Source organism: Dipodomys merriami, unplaced genomic scaffold (genome assembly GCF_024711535.1).
Source record: "Dipodomys merriami isolate MVZ:Mamm:240054 unplaced genomic scaffold, mDipMer1.0.p SCAF_33, whole genome shotgun sequence".
Taxonomy (NCBI): domain Eukaryota; kingdom Metazoa; phylum Chordata; class Mammalia; order Rodentia; family Heteromyidae; genus Dipodomys; species Dipodomys merriami.
Window position 1 is genome coordinate 17,927,672 of NW_027204826.1, and position 20,750 is coordinate 17,948,421.

The 20,750-nt window shown below is 46.5% G+C and overlaps 1 protein-coding gene across 3 annotated transcripts in view; it reads right to left on the bottom strand.

The window, feature by feature from the left end:
* Homer2 (homer scaffold protein 2) overlaps positions 1 to 20,750 on the bottom strand; it is a 68,154-nt gene that overhangs the window by 12,159 nt on the left and 35,245 nt on the right. For all 3 annotated transcript variants that reach the window (XM_070043347.1, XM_070043346.1, XM_070043349.1), the window contains 2 exons: positions 18,214 to 18,370; positions 6,797 to 6,928 (listed from right to left, as the gene is read on the bottom strand). In XM_070043347.1, coding sequence (XP_069899448.1) covers positions 6,797 to 6,928; positions 18,214 to 18,370 — 289 coding nt within the window. Of the gene's footprint in view, positions 1 to 6,796; positions 6,929 to 18,213; positions 18,371 to 20,750 lie in introns of those variants that run through there.

Below are 20,750 nucleotides of genomic sequence, written 5' to 3' on the forward strand. Positions count from 1 at the left end.
ATCTTAGTCATGGGTAATATTCAAAACACATTTTAATTATTTGGCATCCATTTTATATACTGTGTATACTGTACAAATCTAAAAAAATACATATAGGGACTTTTTTCCCCAGTATACACTGTTGGCCAAGGGAAAACACAAACAAATTTCTAAACTACTGATGTGAGTTTGATAATGAAATATTAAAAACAAATTGCGGGGCGCCGGTGGCTCATACCTGTAATTCTAGCTACTCAGAAGGCTGAGATCTGAGGAGTGCGGTTAAAGCCAGCCTGGGCACGAAAGTCTGTGAGACTCTTATCTCCAATAAACCAGAAAACCAGAAGTGGCACTGTAGCTCAAGTGGTAGAGTGCTAGCCTTGAGATGAAGAGCTGAGGGACAGCGCCCAGGCCCAGAGTTCATGACCAACAAACAAAACAAAACAAAACAAAAAACAAAGCAAAAAAACAAAAAAAGCAAATTAAATGGCACTGTGGTTCAAGTAGTAGAGCACTACCCTTGAGCTGAAGAGTTCAGGGACAGTACCTAGGTCCAGACCTCAAGCCCCACAATCCAAAAAAAACAAAAAAAAAATTAATAAAACTTGCAGCTTGGGCTGGGAAGGTGGCTCAGTGGTAGGACCTCGCATGCATGAGGTCCTGGGTTTGATTCCTCAGCACCACATAAGCAGAAAAAGCCAGAAGTGGCACTATGGCTTAAGTGGTAGAGCACTAGCCTTGAGCTGAAGAGCTGAGGACAGCACCCAGGCCCAGAGTTCAGGCCCCATGATCGACAAAAAAAAAAAAAACCCAAAACCTTACAGGTTAACAGTAGCTAATATAATCACAATGAAGGAAATACTGCCACACAACTGAAGGAATCAATGGAAAAATCCACCAACTCTACTGAAGAGATCCAGTAGCTCTAATGAGTCAATATCATGACTTAAAGTATCATGATTTTAGAAGTAGGAACTGTTCCAGATTTTAAAAGCTTATGATACACAACAGCCTTTGTTTGCAGCCTTAATCATCAGATAATTTGCTTTTATGTAGTTCAACAAGAGAAATGAAGCAACATGGTAGGATCAGTAACTTAAATCTAGGTGATTTAAAATGTCTGAATATTTCTGTAATCAACAAACTTCTAAAATGCTAGGGCAATCCTACCAATCCCTTGTTCACAGTCACTCACAGAGAAGGCAGCTGATTTTAATGAGCAAATATATTATCTGAACACAAATGCCAAGGAGAGGAAGATGTAGTTGCTGAGAAACAACAACAAAAGCAGCAGTTGCGAGGCTGCAGACAACGCCGAGGTCTCTGCAGAGGACTAGTCTGAGTGAGCACAGGCTCCAGTGTCTTCACAAGGCAGACAGTGAGCCCAGCCCTGGTCTAAGCAGAAAAGCTCAGCCTTTGTGTGGCTGCTGCAGCCAGGTGCTACCCATTTAACCACTCCAGAGCCGTCTAGAGGCGAGGCTCACTGAGGCTCCGCAGGGACAGAGACAGGATGGAGAAAGCCCTCCTTTCCATAAAAACAACATGTCTTGAACCCCCTGATGGCAGTGCTTCTGACTCAGTTCTCTGGACGCCCACCTCCTCCCAAACCTGGGAGGATACTGGAGGAGGGGCGGGGGACATGCGTTTATTCAGTGAGTGGAGGAGCTATAGACTGGCTTGCTGTCCCCTGGCTGATGAGAAGGAAAAGAGATTCGTACCCTCAAAGGAACTCCTAAGTCTACTGTAGAGGGTTTTGTTGACATGCAGACAGGACTGAATCAAAAAGGACATTTCAGGAAATAAGCTTAAAAGTAACAAAATAGGAAAAGCCCTGTCAAGTACATTTTAACAAATACTCATTTAAAAGCTGTGTTATTATTAACAGACACAAGGTCAAACAGAACAAACAGATGAGAACTGAGTCCTACCAGTAAAGACAAAAATTAGCTCATTACAGAGGAAGAACCATAACTTAATGAGGAAGGCTTTTCAACATGTAACTGATATAACTTTTATTAAATTAGGGGAGAGGAATTTAGATGTTTATCACAAACCACTGGTTTGGCAAGTTACTGATGGGTTAAAGAGGAAGCATGGGGGAGGGTATCAAATCTTAAGAAAGGCAGGCCCCCAAAGAACTGAACATCTCTTCAACTAGCATTTAAAGGGTGGAAGGACACTTTACTAAAGTTGGGAAAAATAAAATCACAAAAGTGACAGGCAGGACGATAAAACAATTTTAAAGGTTTTGAGTTTAAAAGGAAAACAATAATTCAGAAAGGAAAAAAATAACAGGCAAAATAACCCAGCTATAGCTAGGTTAGGAGCACAGAAAAATGGCTATTATTCTTTTTATGAAAGGGTTTGTACAAGATGAAAAGGAAAATATAAAAATCCTAAGAGATAAATAGCAAAATTCATGAATAAGAATACAACTGAACAACTTACAGAAAAGATAGTTCAGCCTTGCTGGAAATTCAAATCAAAATAATGAGGTTCCATTCTTTGCTTGCTAAATTAGCAAATGCTAAATACAATTATAAACTCCAGGGCTAGCAATACCTTCTTGGTAGTGTTGTGTTTTGGTACAGCCCCACTGAGAAGCAATTTGGAAATATGTATCACGGGTGAGAAAAACATTCATATGTACTGACTCACTGATATTGCTTCTGGGAAACCATTCTGTGAAAATAATTGCAAATATGAAAAAAAAGGCCTTGGATATAATGGTTGTAATCCTAGCATTAGCTACAATAATGGAAAACTGGAAGTGGTCCAGGGAACCTTGGGAGGATGATGGAGATGCTTCTCTTCATAGCCTCCAACTATATGAACAACGAGATCAGTTACAAGAGGCACCAAATGACTGTCCTTCATGAAAACCCTCCAGCTCTGAAGTTCTCTAGTATTTCATATTTACTATAAAATAGCACACGTGCCAGTAATTTAGGAATTGTAGCTTACAAATAAGTATTTCCTAAGATTGATGGTCATGTTATTCAGATATAAACACTAATCACATATTTCTGATAGATCTCTATTCAATCACATTTCTTTCTTTTAAAAAAATGACTAGGGCTAGGAAGGTGGCTCAGTGGTAAAGTGCTTGCCTCGCATGCATGAGGCTCTGGATTGGATTCCTCAGCACCACATAAACAGAAAAAGCCGGAAGTGGTGCTGTGGCTCAAGTGGTAGAACACTAGCCTTGAGCTGAAGAGCTGAGGGGCAGCACCCAGGCCCTGAGTTCAAGCCCCACGATGACGACCACTACCAAAAAAGAGCAGTGAAACCCATGGATCAAAAGATACTTAAATCACAAAGCTTCTGAAATATAGCAGCAAATTCCTGTGCTTTCATTTATTCATGTCATTTTCTGTCTGCAGTTTTTAGTGGTAATAGATTTTTATTCAAAGCCATATTCAACATCATCACTATTGATTTTATGTGGCTTCTTTTCAGTATCGACCTTTGAAGACCTGTGCCAAACATACTATTTACCTACTAAAAAATTATTTTTTCTTTTCTTTTAGCTTAACAGAATCTCAAATCTGTATGAACAGGAAGTAGATGTTGGTCCAAGCTGACTATGGCAACCTACTCTTCTTAGTGACTTACTTTTTTGGAAGAGGGGGCTAGGAACTTGGCTGAGACTGGGATTTTGGAAGCCTGGCACAGGGGTCCCAGACCTTCTTTCTATGAATGCAGATGTGATGCATAGAGCTTGAGAAGACATCCATCACCACAGGAAAACAACAAAGAATCAAAAACTATGCAGACTCTTGAGAACAGCGTCTTGAGAGCAAACACTATGGAGCTGAGGGTAACCAGCAACCACCTGCCTCAGGACTTCTCTTTTGCACAAAATAAACCCATTTTAACTAGGTTTTCTATAATCTGTGGCTAACGGCATTCTAACTAAAATAACTAATATCATCCCTCATTCAAAAAAAATTAGCCTGTAAGCCTGGTGCAGGTGGCTCATGCCTATAATCCTAGTTACTCAGGAGCCTGAGATCTGAGGATCTCAGTTCACAGACAGCCTGGGCTGGAAAGCTTGTGAGACTCTTTTTTTTTGTCGGTCATGGGGCTTGAACTCTGTGCTTGGGTGCCATCCCTGCACTCTTCAGCTCAAGGCTAGCACTGTACTGCTTAAGCCACAGCACCACTTCCAGTTTTCTGGTGGTTTATTGGAGATAAGAGACTCACGGACTTTTCTGCCGGGCTGTCTTGGAACCGTGATCCTCAGATCTCAGCCTCCTGAGTAGCTAGGATTACAGGAGTAAGCCACTAGTGCCTGGCTTTGTGAGATTCTTAACTCCAATATACCATCAGAAAACCAGAAGTGGCGCTGTGGCTCAAATGGTTGACAGCTAACTTTGAGCAAAAAGCAGCTCAGGGATACCGCCCAAGTCCTAGGACCAATACACCACCTCCTTCCACCCCACATACTACCACAACTTAGACCTTAAATCAGATGATGGGAAGTTAGGGGATTGGGCCATGGTCTTACAACTACACTGAGTTACTGAAGTGAACATAAGGGGAAACTGAGCTCCAGAGAAATTGCACATGCGTCAGGGTTGAGATGGACCAGTCACAGAGGACTTGGTAGGCCAGCCTATACTGCTCTTCATCGATGGAGGACTGTTTCCTCTTGTCAGTGATGAAAGGGATGAAGACATACTTAGAACAGTGACACTTGGGACCAGATGCAAGGAAAATAACATCAATAACCAGCTCATTCTTATATTTCTATCTCCCTCCTTTGGTCTCTCTTCATAAATGATTCCTTTGATCAGAGCAGAAGTTCCTTCACAACACTCTTCACTGGGCTGAGGTAGTTTGTCTTCCCCAGTGGCAGGCAAGTGAGTCTTGGTTCACTTCTGGGAATGTAAGCTCCTGCTATTTTTGGGAAACAGTTGGAAGAACAAATTTTTCCTGCACTACGTTTTTGTCTGCGATTGTGAAGTGGTCCTTGTAATAAGAGCTGTTGGGACCAAGGCATCTATTTTCTTTGTAGGGGTTACAGAAAGAAGTACATATAAAGTGTTTTTAAATGAAAATACCCACACTGGGGTTTTTCTCCAGCCTAGAGCACTCGATGACTGCCTCCCTCTGTAGGTCTGTGGGTGGTGGCTCTGGGAAGTCAGGAATACTCAGCCACTGCTGTCCCTCATCCGCACCTTGGGAACCCGTTAGGCCCCAGCTCTTTCTGTGGTAGGTAATTGCCACTTGTCGAGACCGCCAACCTCAATTCACAGTAATTTATCCCTGTGTCAGTGTGTGTTTAATCACTCCCTTCAGAAAAAGGGGAAGAGTTGATCTGAAATATTTTGGACAAAGGAGACATCTAGGACCTTGAGAAGTCTCTGTGACACTGGAGTCACAGTCAAAAAGCACAGTCTCCGGCTGCTGGGACTCTGTGACTCAGGAAGACGGACACTCCTTAATGATAGGACATTTTCATTTGGGAAAAATCAGAAGTGGCAGCCCTTGGAGGCAGGTGCAGCTCCAGGTCTCACAAAGAATTGGACTTTTAGCAACTTGTCCTGGTTTGTATCTAGAGTTCTCTTTTTAATTCTGTTCACCAAAGCTCTTCCACTTCACCCTTCCACCCTTCCTATTACTTTTTCTTTTTCTTTTTCCTCTTCCTCTTCCTCCTCCTCCTCCTCCTCCTCCTCCTTTTTTTTTTTTGTTGGTTGTGGGGCCTGAACTCTGGGCCTGGGCGCTGTCCCTCAGCTCTTCAGGCTCAAGGCTAGCACACTACCACTTGAGCCACAGCACCACTTCCTTTTTTTTTGCTTATGTGGAGCTGAGGAATTGAACCCAGGGCCTCATGCATGCAAGGCAAGCGCTATACCACTGAGCCACCTTCCCAGCCCTGGCCCTTCCTATTACTTTGATGCCGCTGTCGATAGAGGGAATCTTTCCAGACCTCCAGGAAGAACATCTGGTTCAGAAACGGATCAGGAGCATGTATGGATTTGGCTCAGCAAGGGCTCAGGAGCTCCTCCAGCAGTTGGGGGGTGAGGGTGCTGTGTGGGGACAGGGACACTCTTCAGGGGGAAGCATGTGACCTCCAACACGCTCAGACACAGGCCGTGTCTCTCTGACTCCTTCCGCTGACCATCACACTTGCTTCCCCCGTGTGCAGACTCTGCTCTCCCAGTACCTGCTCCTCTTGGGTATCACCAGCACTACCCATCCGCACACCAGAGGCTCCTCCTCCCTCTTTACTTACCAAGCTCCGCCGACTTAGCTTGTCAACCTTTGTAAAATCTTTCCAGTTTGTACTCAACCCTTAATGAGCTCTGCCTTGAAGTAAAACAGTCGAATCTGACTTGTTGCCAGGGAAAAATATCTACCTAAGATGCAAATCTGACCCCTTTCCTGCTGGGCTTTTAACTTCTCAGGTCATAGGATAAAGTCCAGAAACCTAGCATGACTTTAGAAGGAGATTTCAGTAGCGACCCTCCAACAGCTGTCCTCTCACAGGACGTGGTCCTCAAAATCCAGCTGACAGGACCCGATAAACAAGGCAGCCCTCCCTGCGCTCGCTGGCCCTATGGGACACACAAAGCAGTGGCTGGCTGGCAAGGAGGACCAGAAGAACTGGCCTAGTAGCACTTGTTAGGAATCAGTTTCCCTTCCTCAACCAACTGCCCCTTTTCCAAGGGACCTGCATGGCCAGAGGGGTGTGATGGGCAACCAAGAAGGAATCCTGCTCACTGAGAATGGCTCTACCCGCCAGGGGCAAGTCCTGAAGGAGAGTCGAACGCCACACCGCGCCTCCTGTCCCTCGGGAAGCACCACATACCTTTGTCAGCTGCTGCTCAGAGGAAAACCCCAAACCAAACACTGTGTTGGCTCTGCTGTCCGCCCACTGCCCAAACTTCTGTGACGTTTTGGTGAAAGTCATATTCGGTGTGATTGTGCTGTTTATGATCACCTGCAGGAAAACAGCCCAGAGTGGAAATGTAAATACGGAATCAGACATATTACTCCTTGAAACCTTCTGCTGGCAAAGCCAGTGTGCTTCTGCCCTGTTCTATTTGGTTTGTTTTTCCAGCATACCTCTTGCTGAGGGAGATATACAACCAAAATAAGGGGCAATTTCAGACTGTTAGTCTAAAATAAGATCCCCCAGAAAGCAAAAATGTTGACAAATAACATAGTACCTCCTTGTAAAATGAGCAAGATTTATTCTTTTTCTGATTCCTTCAGCAGTGGCGGGACCATGGATCTGGTTTTGGAAATGGGCAATACCAGTTCCGTTCACTGGTGTGGTATCTCAGGAAGACAGCTGCGAAAGCTGCATCCCAGTTCTTCTCTCTGCCTCGCCCTTACTCTGCTGTCTTCAGTTCAGGGACTACAGGAATGTTCTTTTCAGTAATTTCTACAGTACGAAGACTAGCTTACAGTTATTAGTCATGATCAATGAATGAAAACTGAAGCCCTTGTCTTTTTTCAATGGAGTGTTTCCAGCTTAAGGCTAACAGATACATTTTTAAAGAGAACCTATGAATATGATGACATGGCACAAGTCTGTGTGGTATCTTTGGCCATTGAAACCTTTATGGTTTCTTTATACCCTGAATGAATGCACGCATTCATTCATCTCACGTTTTCTGGGCATTTGCTATATGTCAGTCAGGAGATCTGGCTGCCACTGGACACAATCAAGAACTGGTGACTGGAGTGGAACCTGGAGGTCTAAACCCCAGCTCAGGAAGACGCCTCTGTGAAGTTGGAGGTCGGTGGGTTCTGGCTCGGCCCCAGTCAAAATGAAATGGCAGAACCAAGGAAGAGCTAGGGCAGGTACATGGCTGGGAGCTAGAACATCATGAATCACATGACCCCCCTAAAAGCCAACGTAGCTGTCTCTCAATGATCCAGATCCTGGGAAGGCAAAGCAATACCTAGCCTTCTCCAGAAATTTTGTTTTTAAACTTCTTGTGGCTTTTACTTTTTTTTTTCTTTTTTTGGTTGTGGGGGCTGAACTCTGGGCCTGGGCGCTATCCCTCAGCTCTTCAGCTCAAGGCTAGCGCTCTACCACTTGAGCCACAGCACCACTTCCGGCTTTTTTCTGCTTACGTGGTGCTGAGGAATCGAACCTAGGGCCTCATGCATGCAAGGCAAGCATTCTACCTCTGAGCCACCTTCCCAGCCCGGCAGCTTTTACTTATACCTATACCTCTAGGTTCAATCCCTCTCCTCCTTCTCATTCCCCCACCCTACCCTGCTGTCTCACTCTCTGAATGGAGAGAAGCTAACCAGAGCATAGGACACAGAGCATTCAAGATTGGCCCACACTAGCCATCCCAGCCTTGGTCACACTGGAATGGTAGCAGTGGCATTCTCTTTCTTTAAAACTTAACCGTTTCTAAGATACTTTCTCATAGTGTTTCATCTGATTGAGTTACGTACTTCCAAGGTAGTTATTGATGGATAAAGTCAGTACACGTTTTTGTTTTTTTTTTTAAATAGAGAATAAAAGAAACTGACACTCATTGAAAACCTACTGTGCAGTGGAACTTTCCAGTTGCTTAATCTGACAGAAGGGGATTCATTTTACTCCAAAGAGGAAAGTATAATGGTGGGTGGGAGAGGAGATTCTATGTGCTTGAGAGCAATTTTACATTCTAGAAAATTCCAAACAAATTGGGTTTTGGATGTTCCTATCCCCCGAACTGCCACCATGAGGCAGGGCGTGGGGCAGAACAGGAGCTGCTCAATGTTTGCAGAACACGTGGCCTCTGAGGTCTCTTCCACTGTCGGTTTTCTGTGATCCCATGGATAACCGAGAAGCAAGGGCAGCGATGTCATCCAGAACACCCCGGAGAAGCACCTGCTCCTGGCAAGTCTCGCCCACAGCCACAGGAAGTCTCTCGTAAGGATGGCAGTGATTAACACCTTCGATGAAGAGTGCCAACAGCACAATGAAATCAAGTGCTGAGTGGCTCAATTAACAAATGCGCTGGAAATGGTCTTCTTTATAATAGAGTTGGCTTTTCTGCCTCAAAATTCACCATGAATCATATGGCTATTGGTGTGAAGCTGCTGGCTCTCTGCAGTGTTCTGAGAGGCTAGGGGCCAGGAGCTGCTCTTTTGTGGCTCTTCTGTCCCGTGTCCATGAACACAGCAAACACCGGTGGGATGTCCACTGTCCTGTGAACTTGGTACACCTGCTGCAGCCCGGCAGCGGAGGTGGCCAGGCCTGACTCTCCTCCCTTCCTTGGTGTTGTCCACCCTGGCCTGGAGCTGAAACTCCAATGATGAGCCATGTCTTCAAAGAGTTCAGTCTCTGGGAAGCCCTGAACACACAGATCTACATAATCCCCCGGAGTTGAGCAACAGCCAGCGTTGTGATAGCTGGAGAAAGGCAGCTCTGAAGAAGAATGAAGAACGGGTCTGACTACAGACTCTTCCTATGAGGAGCAGCACCTGTTGCACTCACGTAGGTGAGACCTCCCAAGTAGAGCACTGTAGAGAGCTGTGAGAGGCCGCACCTGGAAGATGGTGCCGGCTTCCGCCCTCCGCCTTCCCGATGGGGCGTGCTCTCGTGGTAAACAACTCCTTACATGGCTAAGGCAAAGAATCTGGCTTGCTTACGTGCACCTGAACCTATTGGTGGTTCCCACGTGGCGTATCAGGGTTGGCTACCCAGCGGGTACTTAAGGCTGTGGGGAATTCTCCCTGGGGTTGGGGTCAGAAGATGAATAAAAGGTCCTGAAAAAACTGCAGAGAGAAGAGCCCGGTGTCGCGTCTTCCTTGCTGGTCAAGGCGGTAGCGACACGTGGTGGCCCGTACGGGGACTCAGCCACAACCCCAACGAGGACTCAGAACTCTCTGTGGTCAGGGTGGTGCACCGGTAAGTTCCCAGGTAAAAGGGGAATCCGCCACAGGAGCGGGGATAAGTCCCCAGGTAAAAGGGGAATCCGCCACAAGAGCGGGGATAAGTCCCCAGGTAAAAGGGGAATCCGCCACAAGAGCGGGGAGTAAGTTCCCAAGTAAAAGGGGAATCCGCCACAAGAGCGGGGGGATTTTTGCTCTTCTCGGTAGATAAAGAGAGAGTGAGAACCCGGGGCTAGTCAGTAGAGTAGCCAAAAGTGAAAGTAAAAGCTTGTTTACCAGCTTTAAATGTTTGAAACATGGGGGTGGGGGTCAGAAGATTACGAAAAGGTCCTGAATAAAGGGCAGAGAGAAGAGTCCGGTGTCGCGTCTTCCTTGCTGGTCGAGGCGGTAGCGACACGTGGTGGCCCGTACGGGGACTCAGCCATAACCCCAATGAGGACTCAGAACTCTCTGCGGTCAGGGTGGTGCACCGGTAAGTCCCCAGGTAAAAGGGGAATCCGCGACAAAAGCGGGGGTAAGTCCCCAGGTAAAAGGGGAATCCGCCACAAGAGCGGGGAGTAAGTTCCCAGGTAAAAGGGGAATCCGCCACAAGAGGGGGGGGGGGATTTTTGCTCTTCTCGGTAGATAGAGAGAGTGAGAACCCGGGGCTAGTCAATAGAGTAGCCAAAAGTGAAAGTAAAAGTTTGTTTACCAGCTTTAAATGTTTAAAACATGGGCGCTTCTTCTTCGCACCCAATTTTTTTGGCTCTCAATGAGCTACTGCACTCAAAAAAGTTAAAAATAAAAAAGAGTACTTTAGAGAGATTTTTGAATGAATGTGACATCATTGCCCCATGGTTCGCTGTCTCCGGAAGCCTCACGGTGGCCTCTTGGGAGAAACTAGGGAGGGACCTAGATTTTGCCTCTGAACAAGGAACGCTTAAGAGCGGAGTGAGACCAATATGGAAACTGATAAGAGGCTGTCTCGAGGACCAGCGTTGCAGTGAGGCGGTAGAGAATGGTCAGGCCGCCTTAGAAATGCTGCAGGAAGAAAGATCGGAAAGGGCAGACAGCAAAAAGGAGGAGAGCGGGGGCGGGGGGTTATACCCTGATTTTGCCGAACTAGAGACCTCTGAGTCTACAGACTCAGAGGAACTACAATCACTCATAGAACAAATAGAAAAAACAAAGATAAGAAAGAGGAGGAAAGGGAAGGAGAGAGAGGACCCAGATAAAGACGAATGCACGCCCTCCGTGCACCGCCCCACACCTTCAGCCCCTCCGCTCTATGCGGAGGACCCTGGAAGTGGCAGCCCCGGCTGTTCTTTCAGCCCAGGCGTGTGGAAAGCGGTCAGAACCGAGTTACATCTAGCCTGTCCAATATTTCAGGATCCACAGGGACAGTGGTATCATGAACCCTTAGATTTTAAGGTGATAAAATCTTTAGCTGAGTCTGTGCGGACATACGGAATCACGGCCTCCTTTACTGTAGCCCAGGTGGAGGCCCTAAACAGACACTGCATGACACCCGGTGATTGGAGTGGGCTCGCACGAGCTTGTTTGAGCCCAGGTCAGTATTTAGATTGGAAGGCCTTTTTGATTGAATTTGCTAGTGAAGAGGCTGCGGCCAATCAGGCTGGGGGAAACCCAGCTTGGGACAGAGATATGCTGCTTGGACAGGGGAGATTCGCCAATCAGCAGATAGGCTACCCGGTTCAAGTTTATGAACAAATCAATAAAATTGGCATAAAGGCATGGAAGGCCTTACCAAATAAAGGCGAGGTGAGTGGCAATCTCACCAAAATCCTGCAGGGCTCTATGGAGCCGTTTTCGGACTTTGTTGCTCGTATGGTTGAGGCCGCTGGCAGAATTTTTGGTGACCGAGATGCAGCCATGCCATTAATTAAACAGCTTGTTTACGAGCAGTGCACTAAGGAATGCAGAGCCGCCATAACCTCATATAAGAATAGGGGACTAGAAGCATGGATGAAAGTTTGCAGAGAGCTGGGCGGACCACTAACTAATGCTGGATTAGCTGCTGCTGTGGTGCAATTAACCCAGAAGAAAAGGGCTGGGAAGGTGGCTCAGTGGTGGAGCACTTGCTTTGCATGCCTGAGGCCCTGGGTTCGATTCCTCAGCACCACATAAGCAAAAGGAAAAAAGCCGGAAGTGGTGCTGTGGCTTAAGTGGTGGAGTGCTGGCCTTGAGCTGAAGAGCTGAGGGACAGCGCCCAGACCCAGAGTTCAGGCCCAGGAAAAAACCTATTTAAAAAACGCTGCAAATTTGTCTAAACAGTTGTCTAGTTATCTTTTAGATAATTGAACTGGGGAGTTCGACAGCCTGATGGAACAGCTCAGGGTTGCCATCGTCATGGTGAACTCGACCTGAGTGGATGCCGGATTGGCGGAGGGGTTATCTTCATGGATCTCCGCTGCTATGATTCATCTCAAGGAGGGGGCGGGTTTAGGAGCCCTGATAGGCCTCCTGGTGTTAGCCTCCTTGGTATGTCTGTGGTGTATTTGCCAAATTAGAGGTTCTCAGCGTCGCAGTGCAGCCATGATTATCCAAGCCTTTACAGTCATTGGAGCAGGTCAGTCCCCCTAAGCGTGGCTTGCCACCCTAAAACAATGAACACAGATTGCAAAGCCAAAGTACTGCAGTCGAGAGGCATGAGTTTTGCCCTCGAGGAGAGCATGTTTGATTGCACACGGGTTCGATTCGCCTTTTCCCGTCCTTGTGAAAAACGAATCAATGGACAGGCTGAGTCATCCCTAGAGAAGGCGCCCTCTGGGAGAAGGCTTGTATGCAGTCCTTGCAATTGCACAACAGGGATCAGACCTCTGTTCTCATCTGTGTTCTTTAAACAAAAAAGGGGGAACTGTAGAGAGCTGTGAGAGGCCGCACCTGGAAGATGGTGCCGGCTTCCGCCCTCCGCCTTCCCGATGGGGCGTGCTCTCGTGGTAAACAACTCCTTACATGGCTAAGGCAAAGAATCTGGCTTGCTTACGTGCACCTGAACCTATTGGTGGTTCCCACGTGGCGTATCAGGGTTGGCTACCCAGCGGGTACTTAAGGCTGTGGGGAATTCTCCCCCGGGGTTGGGGTCAGAAGATGAATAAAAGGTCCTGAAAAAACTGCAGAGAGAAGAGCCCGGTGTCGCGTCTTCCTTGCTGGTCAAGGCGGTAGCGACAGAGCACGACAAATACTTGGACAGGGAAGAGAAGTTTCCGGAGCTGCAAAAGCTGCGGGCGGCAACGCTTCCCCTCCTAGGGTCCCGGAGAGCCCACTATCTCCACAGCAGCTGGGTCTGGTGCGACCTTTGCTCACAACGACCACCAAGTCCCTTCCAGATCAGCGACTTGTTTCACAAGTGCATCTACTCCACCTGGCAGGAGCAGAGTGAGTTTCCTCAGCCAGCCAGCAGCAGCCCTCTGCATTAGGAGGGATAGTCCACCAGGACCATGCAGGAGCTCAAGGTCATAGATTTGATGTGGCTTGTCCAATGGCGGGAGACAGGGCCCAGGCCAATGGAACAGAAGTGAGGTTCTTGAGCTAAGACATGGCTCCATAAGCTAAACTGTCATCTCACTTCAGAACAAGACTGGAATCAAACGCATTATATAAAAGGGGGGTATCCGGATGTGAAATGTAAGCCAGCCCAGGGGTGTCACTCCAGTGACACAGCAGTCTACAACAGCATTCTGTAGGCACTGACAGCAGGCCTGACACTGTGTGGACAGTGTGGGCCCAGGCATGTGGCAGGCAGCTATCCCATCCGTAGGAGGGAGAGCCTGTGATCTGAGTATGCAGACAGCAGGAAGCAAGGCTGGGGCCGTCAGGCCTCTGTGGTGGGTCAGGAGAGGGCAAGCCGGCAGCACTGGCAGTGCCGATCGCGGTCACTGCTCTGAAGGCCTTTCCTTCTCCATGCCCACCATCTGCAGGCCAGCAGGACGCACAGGATCTGTCTAGACCTGGGATGTTGGTCTTACTTGATGTACCTCATCAGTTAAGCAGGACTGGGCAGTGTTGGGGCCACATCCAGTGCTGTGTTCCAGTTTTCCACACAAGAAACTTGCCCCATCCTCAACCCTAGAGTTCCAGTGATAGTAATCAAATGATTTGCTTCTTCCTGCCTCCTTCCTTCCCAGAGCCCCTGCTCCGCTTTGCAGAAGGGCTCCATCTCAGCCCTCTGGTGCCCAGGGACACCAGGGACCATGGGATGGTGGTGAGAGTATGGCTCTATCTCTGGATTTCAGCGGTGTCCCCTAGCCTAGAATTCCAATTTTGACTTTTTTTTTCCTTTTTAGGGGGGCCAGGTGTGAACTCAGTGCCTAACACTTGCTAGATTTTTCTTTTTGCTGGAGCCATACCTCAAGCCTGGCTTTTTGATGGTTACTTTGGAAACAGGGTCTTGTGACTTTTCTGCCACAATCCTCTAGCTACTCATCCTCCTGAGTAGCTAGGATTATTGGCATGAGTCACTGGCGTCCAGCTCCACTCCCACTGTTGAATAACCCTCTGGCCTGACAAATCCTTCACACCGAGCCTGCATTAGCTTTGCTCTGCAGCTAGGCTGCCTGCCCATCCTCCTCTATCCATCGGATTTCTCAGCCATCTCGACTGCCGCGACATCCCACGCTGACACAGCCTTCAGGAACTGCACAGCCACAATGGTACAGTGGCTGACACTTTGACAAATTACTGAAAGTCTAGCTAATAGGACCAAAGCACTTGCTCTAGAAAGCGTTGTTTCATCTATAGTAAAGCCCAATCTATCCTTGGATGACTCAACTGACAAAAGTACAAACCCCTCTAAAGATGGCAGATGAACTGACAGAATTTACAGATAAAAAGAAAGCAGGTCAGCTAGCCTCTCCACTCTCAGCATCCTGGAGAGTCCAGGCAATTCTAGCTCAGGAGCAGAGAGAAGTGGTAATTACAACTGCAGCATCCCCATGTCTCCCAGAAGTAAAAAAAATAGAGGCTCTACGCTGGTGGCTCACTTGTAATCCTAGCTACTTGGGAGGCTGAGAATGGTAGGGTCACAGTTTGAGGCCAGTCCAGACAAAAAGTCCATGGGACCCTTTTTCAACCCACAGCTGGGAGTGGTGACATGCTCTTGTCATCCTATATGGGAAGATGAGACTAGGGTATTGCAGTTCAAGGCCTGCCTGGGCAAAAAAATAGTTTGAGAGACCCCTTCTCAATCAAAAGCTAAGCACAGTGGCATATGCTTGCCATCTAGCTATGTGAAAAGCTGAGAACAAGAGGATCTTAGCTCCAGGTCAGTCCAGGCAGAAGAGTCCGCAAGACTTCGATCTCAGTGAAAGAATGAGGGCCAGTGCCTGTCATTCCAGCTATGATAAGAAGCCTAAAAAAAAGTGAATCACAATTCAGGTACACACCTGGGGTGGAAGTAAGGTTCTATCTTAAAAATAACCAGCATAGGCCAGGCACCCAGTGGTTCATGCCTGTAATCCTAGCTACTCAGGAGGCTGAGATCTGAGGATCAAGGTTGAAAGCCAGTCTGGCAGGAAAGTCCATGAGACTCTTATCTTCAATTGACCACCAGAAGTACAGCTCTGGCTCAAAGTGGTAGAACAATCTTGAGTGGAAAAAGCTCAGAGACAGCACCCAGGCCTGCATTCAAGCCCCACAATCAACAACAACAAAAACAGTTTCACGGGCAGTGAATATTGCCCAGCCTGGCTTAAAACTGCAATCCTCAGATCTCAGCTTCCTGAGTAGCTAGGATTACAGGCATGAGCCACCAGCACCCAGCTCAGGAGACTTTTTAAAAGTCTAAAATCCATGGATATATCTTGTCAAATATCCATTATATGATATTTGAAAAAAATAATCAGAAGTGTGAAAAAAAAGCCAGGCGCCGGTGGCTCACGCCTGTAATCCTACTCAGGAGGCTGAGATCTGAGAATTAAGGTTTGAAGCCAGCCAGGGTAGGAAAGTCCATGAGAATCTTTTTTTTTTTTGGTGACAGTCCTGAGGCTTGAATTCAGGGCCTGAGCACTGTCCCTGAGCTTCTTTTGCTCAAGGCTAGGCCTCTACCACTTGAGCCACAGTGCCACTTCCGGCTTTTTCTGTTTATGTGGCACTGAAGAATCAAATCCAGAACTTCATACATGGTAGGCAAATACTATACCACTAAGCCACATTCCCAGCCCCAATGAGATTCTTATCTCTACTTAACTACCAAAAAAGCTGGAAGTGGAGCTGTGGCTCAAGTGGTAGAGTACTAGTTTTGAGGAAAAAAAGCTCAGGGACAGTGCCCAGGCCCCGAGTTCAAGACTCAGGACTGGTGGGCACACACGGGCATGCACTGGGGTGCACGTGAATGCACACACACAGACACACACAGACATATTAACTAGCAAAAAAAAGGATTACAGGCATGGCTCAGAGGTAGAGCACTTACCTGGCAAGCAGAAGACCCTGATACTGCCAAAAAATTACAATAAAGTTTAAAATGAAGGTACCTTTCACATATTCATTAATCAAAAATGAGGCACCGCCTACTCTGTGCCAGGCACTTTCGCGCTTCCCTACTAACGCCCTGCTCGCTCCCCTGTGCCACTGTGTCAACTGCCGAAGTGGGAAAACTCTGCCTCTGGACATGGTCACTTTCTAAATGACAGGGTCACACAACACTGCATACAGGTGTCAGGAACGCTCCTCCACCGTCCGGGGAAGCTCGATCTCAGCACCAGCACCGGCCCACCGCACCTCCCTCACACCTGACCTGAGCCAGGCTGGGGCCTCTCAAATGAGGATTTCTGAGATGCCTTCTTGAGGAAAATGAAGGGTTGTGGCACAGGGACCAGGGGCCATGGTGACTTTCTCTGCAGTCAGCTCTGTAGGGCTGAAAGCACAAAGGCACTCAGAACGTGAGCTGAAGGGAGGACTTGCCTTGAGATGGGGCGGCGTTAGACCAGGAGCGACATGGTGCTCTCATGCCCTACTGGGGATTTTCCTACGGCGCCTTCCCCATTCACTGTCCTCTGCAGAGTTGGGGGAGAAGCTCACACCATTCTATTGTCCAGCTCCCAGCTTCCCTACATTCTGTGGCCTATACTACAGGTAAAAGTCAGGAAAGACAGAAGAGAAGAGACGAGAAGTCGACCAGAGGTCTAAGTAAGGCTGCGCCAGAACAAGAGTTACGGTCTTAAAACAGAAGACACTTCAGCAGTTGATTCAATTTACAAACTTAAATAGACATGTCTCTCCATTTTGTCTTTTATGTCAAATAATAGGGAAATAAAAGGGAAGGAAGTTTAGAGGGCAAATAAAGTTTGTCTTCAGACACAATGAATTTCTGGTAAGAGCCTGTAAAAGGGTTCAGTACAATGGACACAGATAAAAGACAAAGAAAGACTATAAAGCAGATGGTTCTGTCTTTACTTTTTTTTTTTTTTAAGACTTAGTGGTACTTCTGCTAGCATCACTTCCATATTATGTAGTAAAAATATGGAAGCTGGGTGCCAGTGGCTTACACCTGTCATCCTAGCTACTCAGGAGGCTGAGATCTGAGGATCGCAGTTCAAAGCCAGCCCGGGCAGGAAAGTCTGTGAGACTTTTATCTCCAAGTAACCATCAGAAGACCAGAAGTGGTGCTGTGGCTCAAGTGCTAGGGCATTCGCCTTGAGCTGAAGAGCTGAGGGACAGCGCTCAGGGCCACAGTTCAAGCTCCACGGCTGACATTAAAAAAAAAAAAAAAAAAAAAAAGAGAAAAAAAAAAGCAAAAACAACATAATAACCAAAGAACCAGGGGGGAAAATGTTTGAAGAGACACTTCAAACTGATTTAATAGAATGTGACTCTCATGTCATACTAGATAAGATGAGGTCCTACTCAACATTGGCAAGGATGCAATAAACTGGCATCTCACACATGATGGGAGAAATTCTTGGCAAGCAATTTGACACCATGTATTCGGGGCCAAAAAATGTTACTATGGCCTAGAATATTACTTCCAGGATCTATACTAGGGAAACAGCCAAGGAAAGCAATAGGTTTATGACAAACATCTTGGGAAATCTGGTACATGAAAATGGCTCATTGTCTACAGTAGTTAAAAAAAAAAAGGAGGCCATTTAAATATCTAACCATGGTAGAGAAATTAAGAGCCCTTGATGTAACCATTACGCAGGCATTGAAGTATTAGTTATGAAGACAGTGTGCTAACAGGGAATCTCGTTTTAATCATTTGCCATAATTTTAAGTGGGAAACTCCAGCGGGGTAGATGATTGCGCAGACACCCTGATTATAACTTTCATGTGAAGATGCCACGACTCGGGGTGTGCCTTCTTCCCTTCCTTTGTCAAATGCACCACTGTTCTGATAAGGACAGGTGAAGACTGCAAGGTCAGCAGCCGGGGCAGTACCTTGGCTCCATCCACACTGATGATCCGGTAGCTGTTTCTCGTGACATCGTAGAAGTAGGAAACAGTGACTGCTTGCTTGCTTGCAGGCACCCAGTTCTTCTTGGTGCTGGGGTCGATCTGGAAGACGTGCGCTCGGGTGGTGAAGATGGGCTGTTCTCTGCAACAGGACAGGCGTGTGAGTTGACAGAACATGACCTAATGTATAATGATTTCTAGGCCACCTACAACCCCCGAAAGATTTTAAATAGCTCATTGGTAAAGATACATATGCATGAGGACAATTAAAACAAGGAGAGGAAAGAGAAGAGGTAGAAACACCAGTAAGTCATTTCTGCAACCTGCTGTTTGGCGCTACCACCCGAGGCTGCAGGGCAAGTGGCCCTGTAGCAATTGGCCTATGCTGCACCATCTTGAGTTTCTGTTTCCCCATCAAGTGCCTCACTCCTTCCCCAGCATCCACTTGCCATTTGCAAGACTTTGAACCAATTCATTTAAAAACATTTTTAGACAAATTCATTCTGGGGAGATTCTGCAACAATTGAAGGGTCTTATATTTGCATTCTGTATTTCTACTAAGTACTCAATTTTTGTTTTTTAGTTTTCTTTCCTTTATCCACACCCCTGCCTGTTGTACTGGGGCTTGAACAGGTTTCACGCTTGCTGGTGGCTGGTTGACTTTTGAGATAAGGTCTCTCTTTTGCCCAGGACAGCCTCACTGGGATCCTCCATCAACACCTCAAGCTGCAGCTGGTGTGAGAGGTGTGCCAACATACCTTGTCTTGCAAGCCTTTGCCAGTATCAGCCTCCCAAATAGGTAGGATTACAAGCATGAGCCATAGGTACCTGAGCTGCAGAATTTCTTGAAGTACTGGGTTGAACTCAGGGACTGGCACTTGGTAGGCAGGCTCTGGCCATACCGTCAAGCCCTCTTGTTGGAATCTGTTCAATTAACTTGTAGTTTACATTTAGGATCAACTTGGCCATAACTTTAATGTTCCCCTACCTTGTAAAAACTTTAGACTTTTATGTAGAATTCATCAAACCCATCTCTCTATATCACTGCTGGTGCTTAACTCATATCCCCACAAACTCTTCATGAGACATGCTTGCTACATGCTAGCCACATTAACACAATATCTATCTATCTTTCTGTTTAGTGGTGAATTAGCATTAAGAAATAAGAAAGATGATTAAGAACTGTAGAAGAATTCACTGCACGGCAAAAATTTAAAGGATCTACAATATATTACAAAATACACTCCTTTCTGAAGGTTCTATAGGGCAAATTGTCTCAAAACCCATTGAATGAGGGGAAGGGAAAAAACAAAATGCTTCAATAAGGATACAGGTTGATTCATTGTAACAATGAGATATATAAAACACTATATTGAAAACGAACTTTATAACTTCCAGGGAGAGGAGGTAGTTGTGGAGGTGGGAGGGAAGGGATGGTAGGGGAAAACAAAGGAAGAGGCAACAATGCTCAATAGGAAATGTACTCATTATTTTGCTCAAGTAACTGTAACCCCTCTGTAAAGCGTTTTTACAAAAAAAAAAAAAAAACCATTGAAATTGTCTAAAATAAGACAAAAGAATAACCAGCATGTAAAAATAAATGAATAAAATGCTTCAGATTTAATACTTTAGTGGTACAAAATTAAATGAAAAGCCTTAATTTTAGTTTAGTCAAATTAAATTTTAAGATCCCTATGATATCAAAAGAGATGACATGAGAGAATAGAATCACAAGTCAAAGAATCTAAAGGGAAGGTGAACTTCAAGCACTCTGCTCTCCAGATGGAGTAGTTTTAGGCAAAACAGTCTTTGAGCCATTCTGCCCACATATTTGTTGTCGGAAAGAAAGCTCTCAAGAGGAAACTTCCTAGAAAAGCAATTTGCATTTGAGTTGCATGCAAGGAATACTGACCAATGCCATGACTACTGGCCCGGTTTTAGAGAAACACAGAAAGCTTTGCGACTGCTTCTCAGAGGGCTATGACTGCCGCTTCAGTGCAGCCGCTCTAGAGGCCAGCATCCAGAGTAGGCAGGAACTAGCGTTCCTTGATCACAGAACCTAGGAATAGAGAAAGTCCCTCTGGGACAATTCCCCCTCAAAACAAACAAGTTCACCCACCTACTCCATCCTACGCCAACACCCTTCTAGCAACTGGGTGTGAGTGACAGAAATAAGAAGAGTATTCACACCATCGTTTCTCACATCCGTTGTCAGGAGGTCAGGCTATGGGAAACATACACTCATGGCCATGTCTGAAGTCTGATGTCTGCATGGCTCAGCTGTGCCACTATTAAACCAGCCTCATATTTTCCTAATCATCTAAGTGGACACTTCCTCCCAGAAGAGACCTCAGTCACTACAGAAAAATTTCAAGGGAATACAATTATACTTAAGTCTTTACCTCGCTCTCCCACAGTACTGACCCTAGGCCACGAGTCATAGGCCCTTGCTGGGGAGGGACACAGGCTTTCAGACATTCCTTCCAATGCCCCACACCAAGCAGGGACTGGATCTAAGCTTT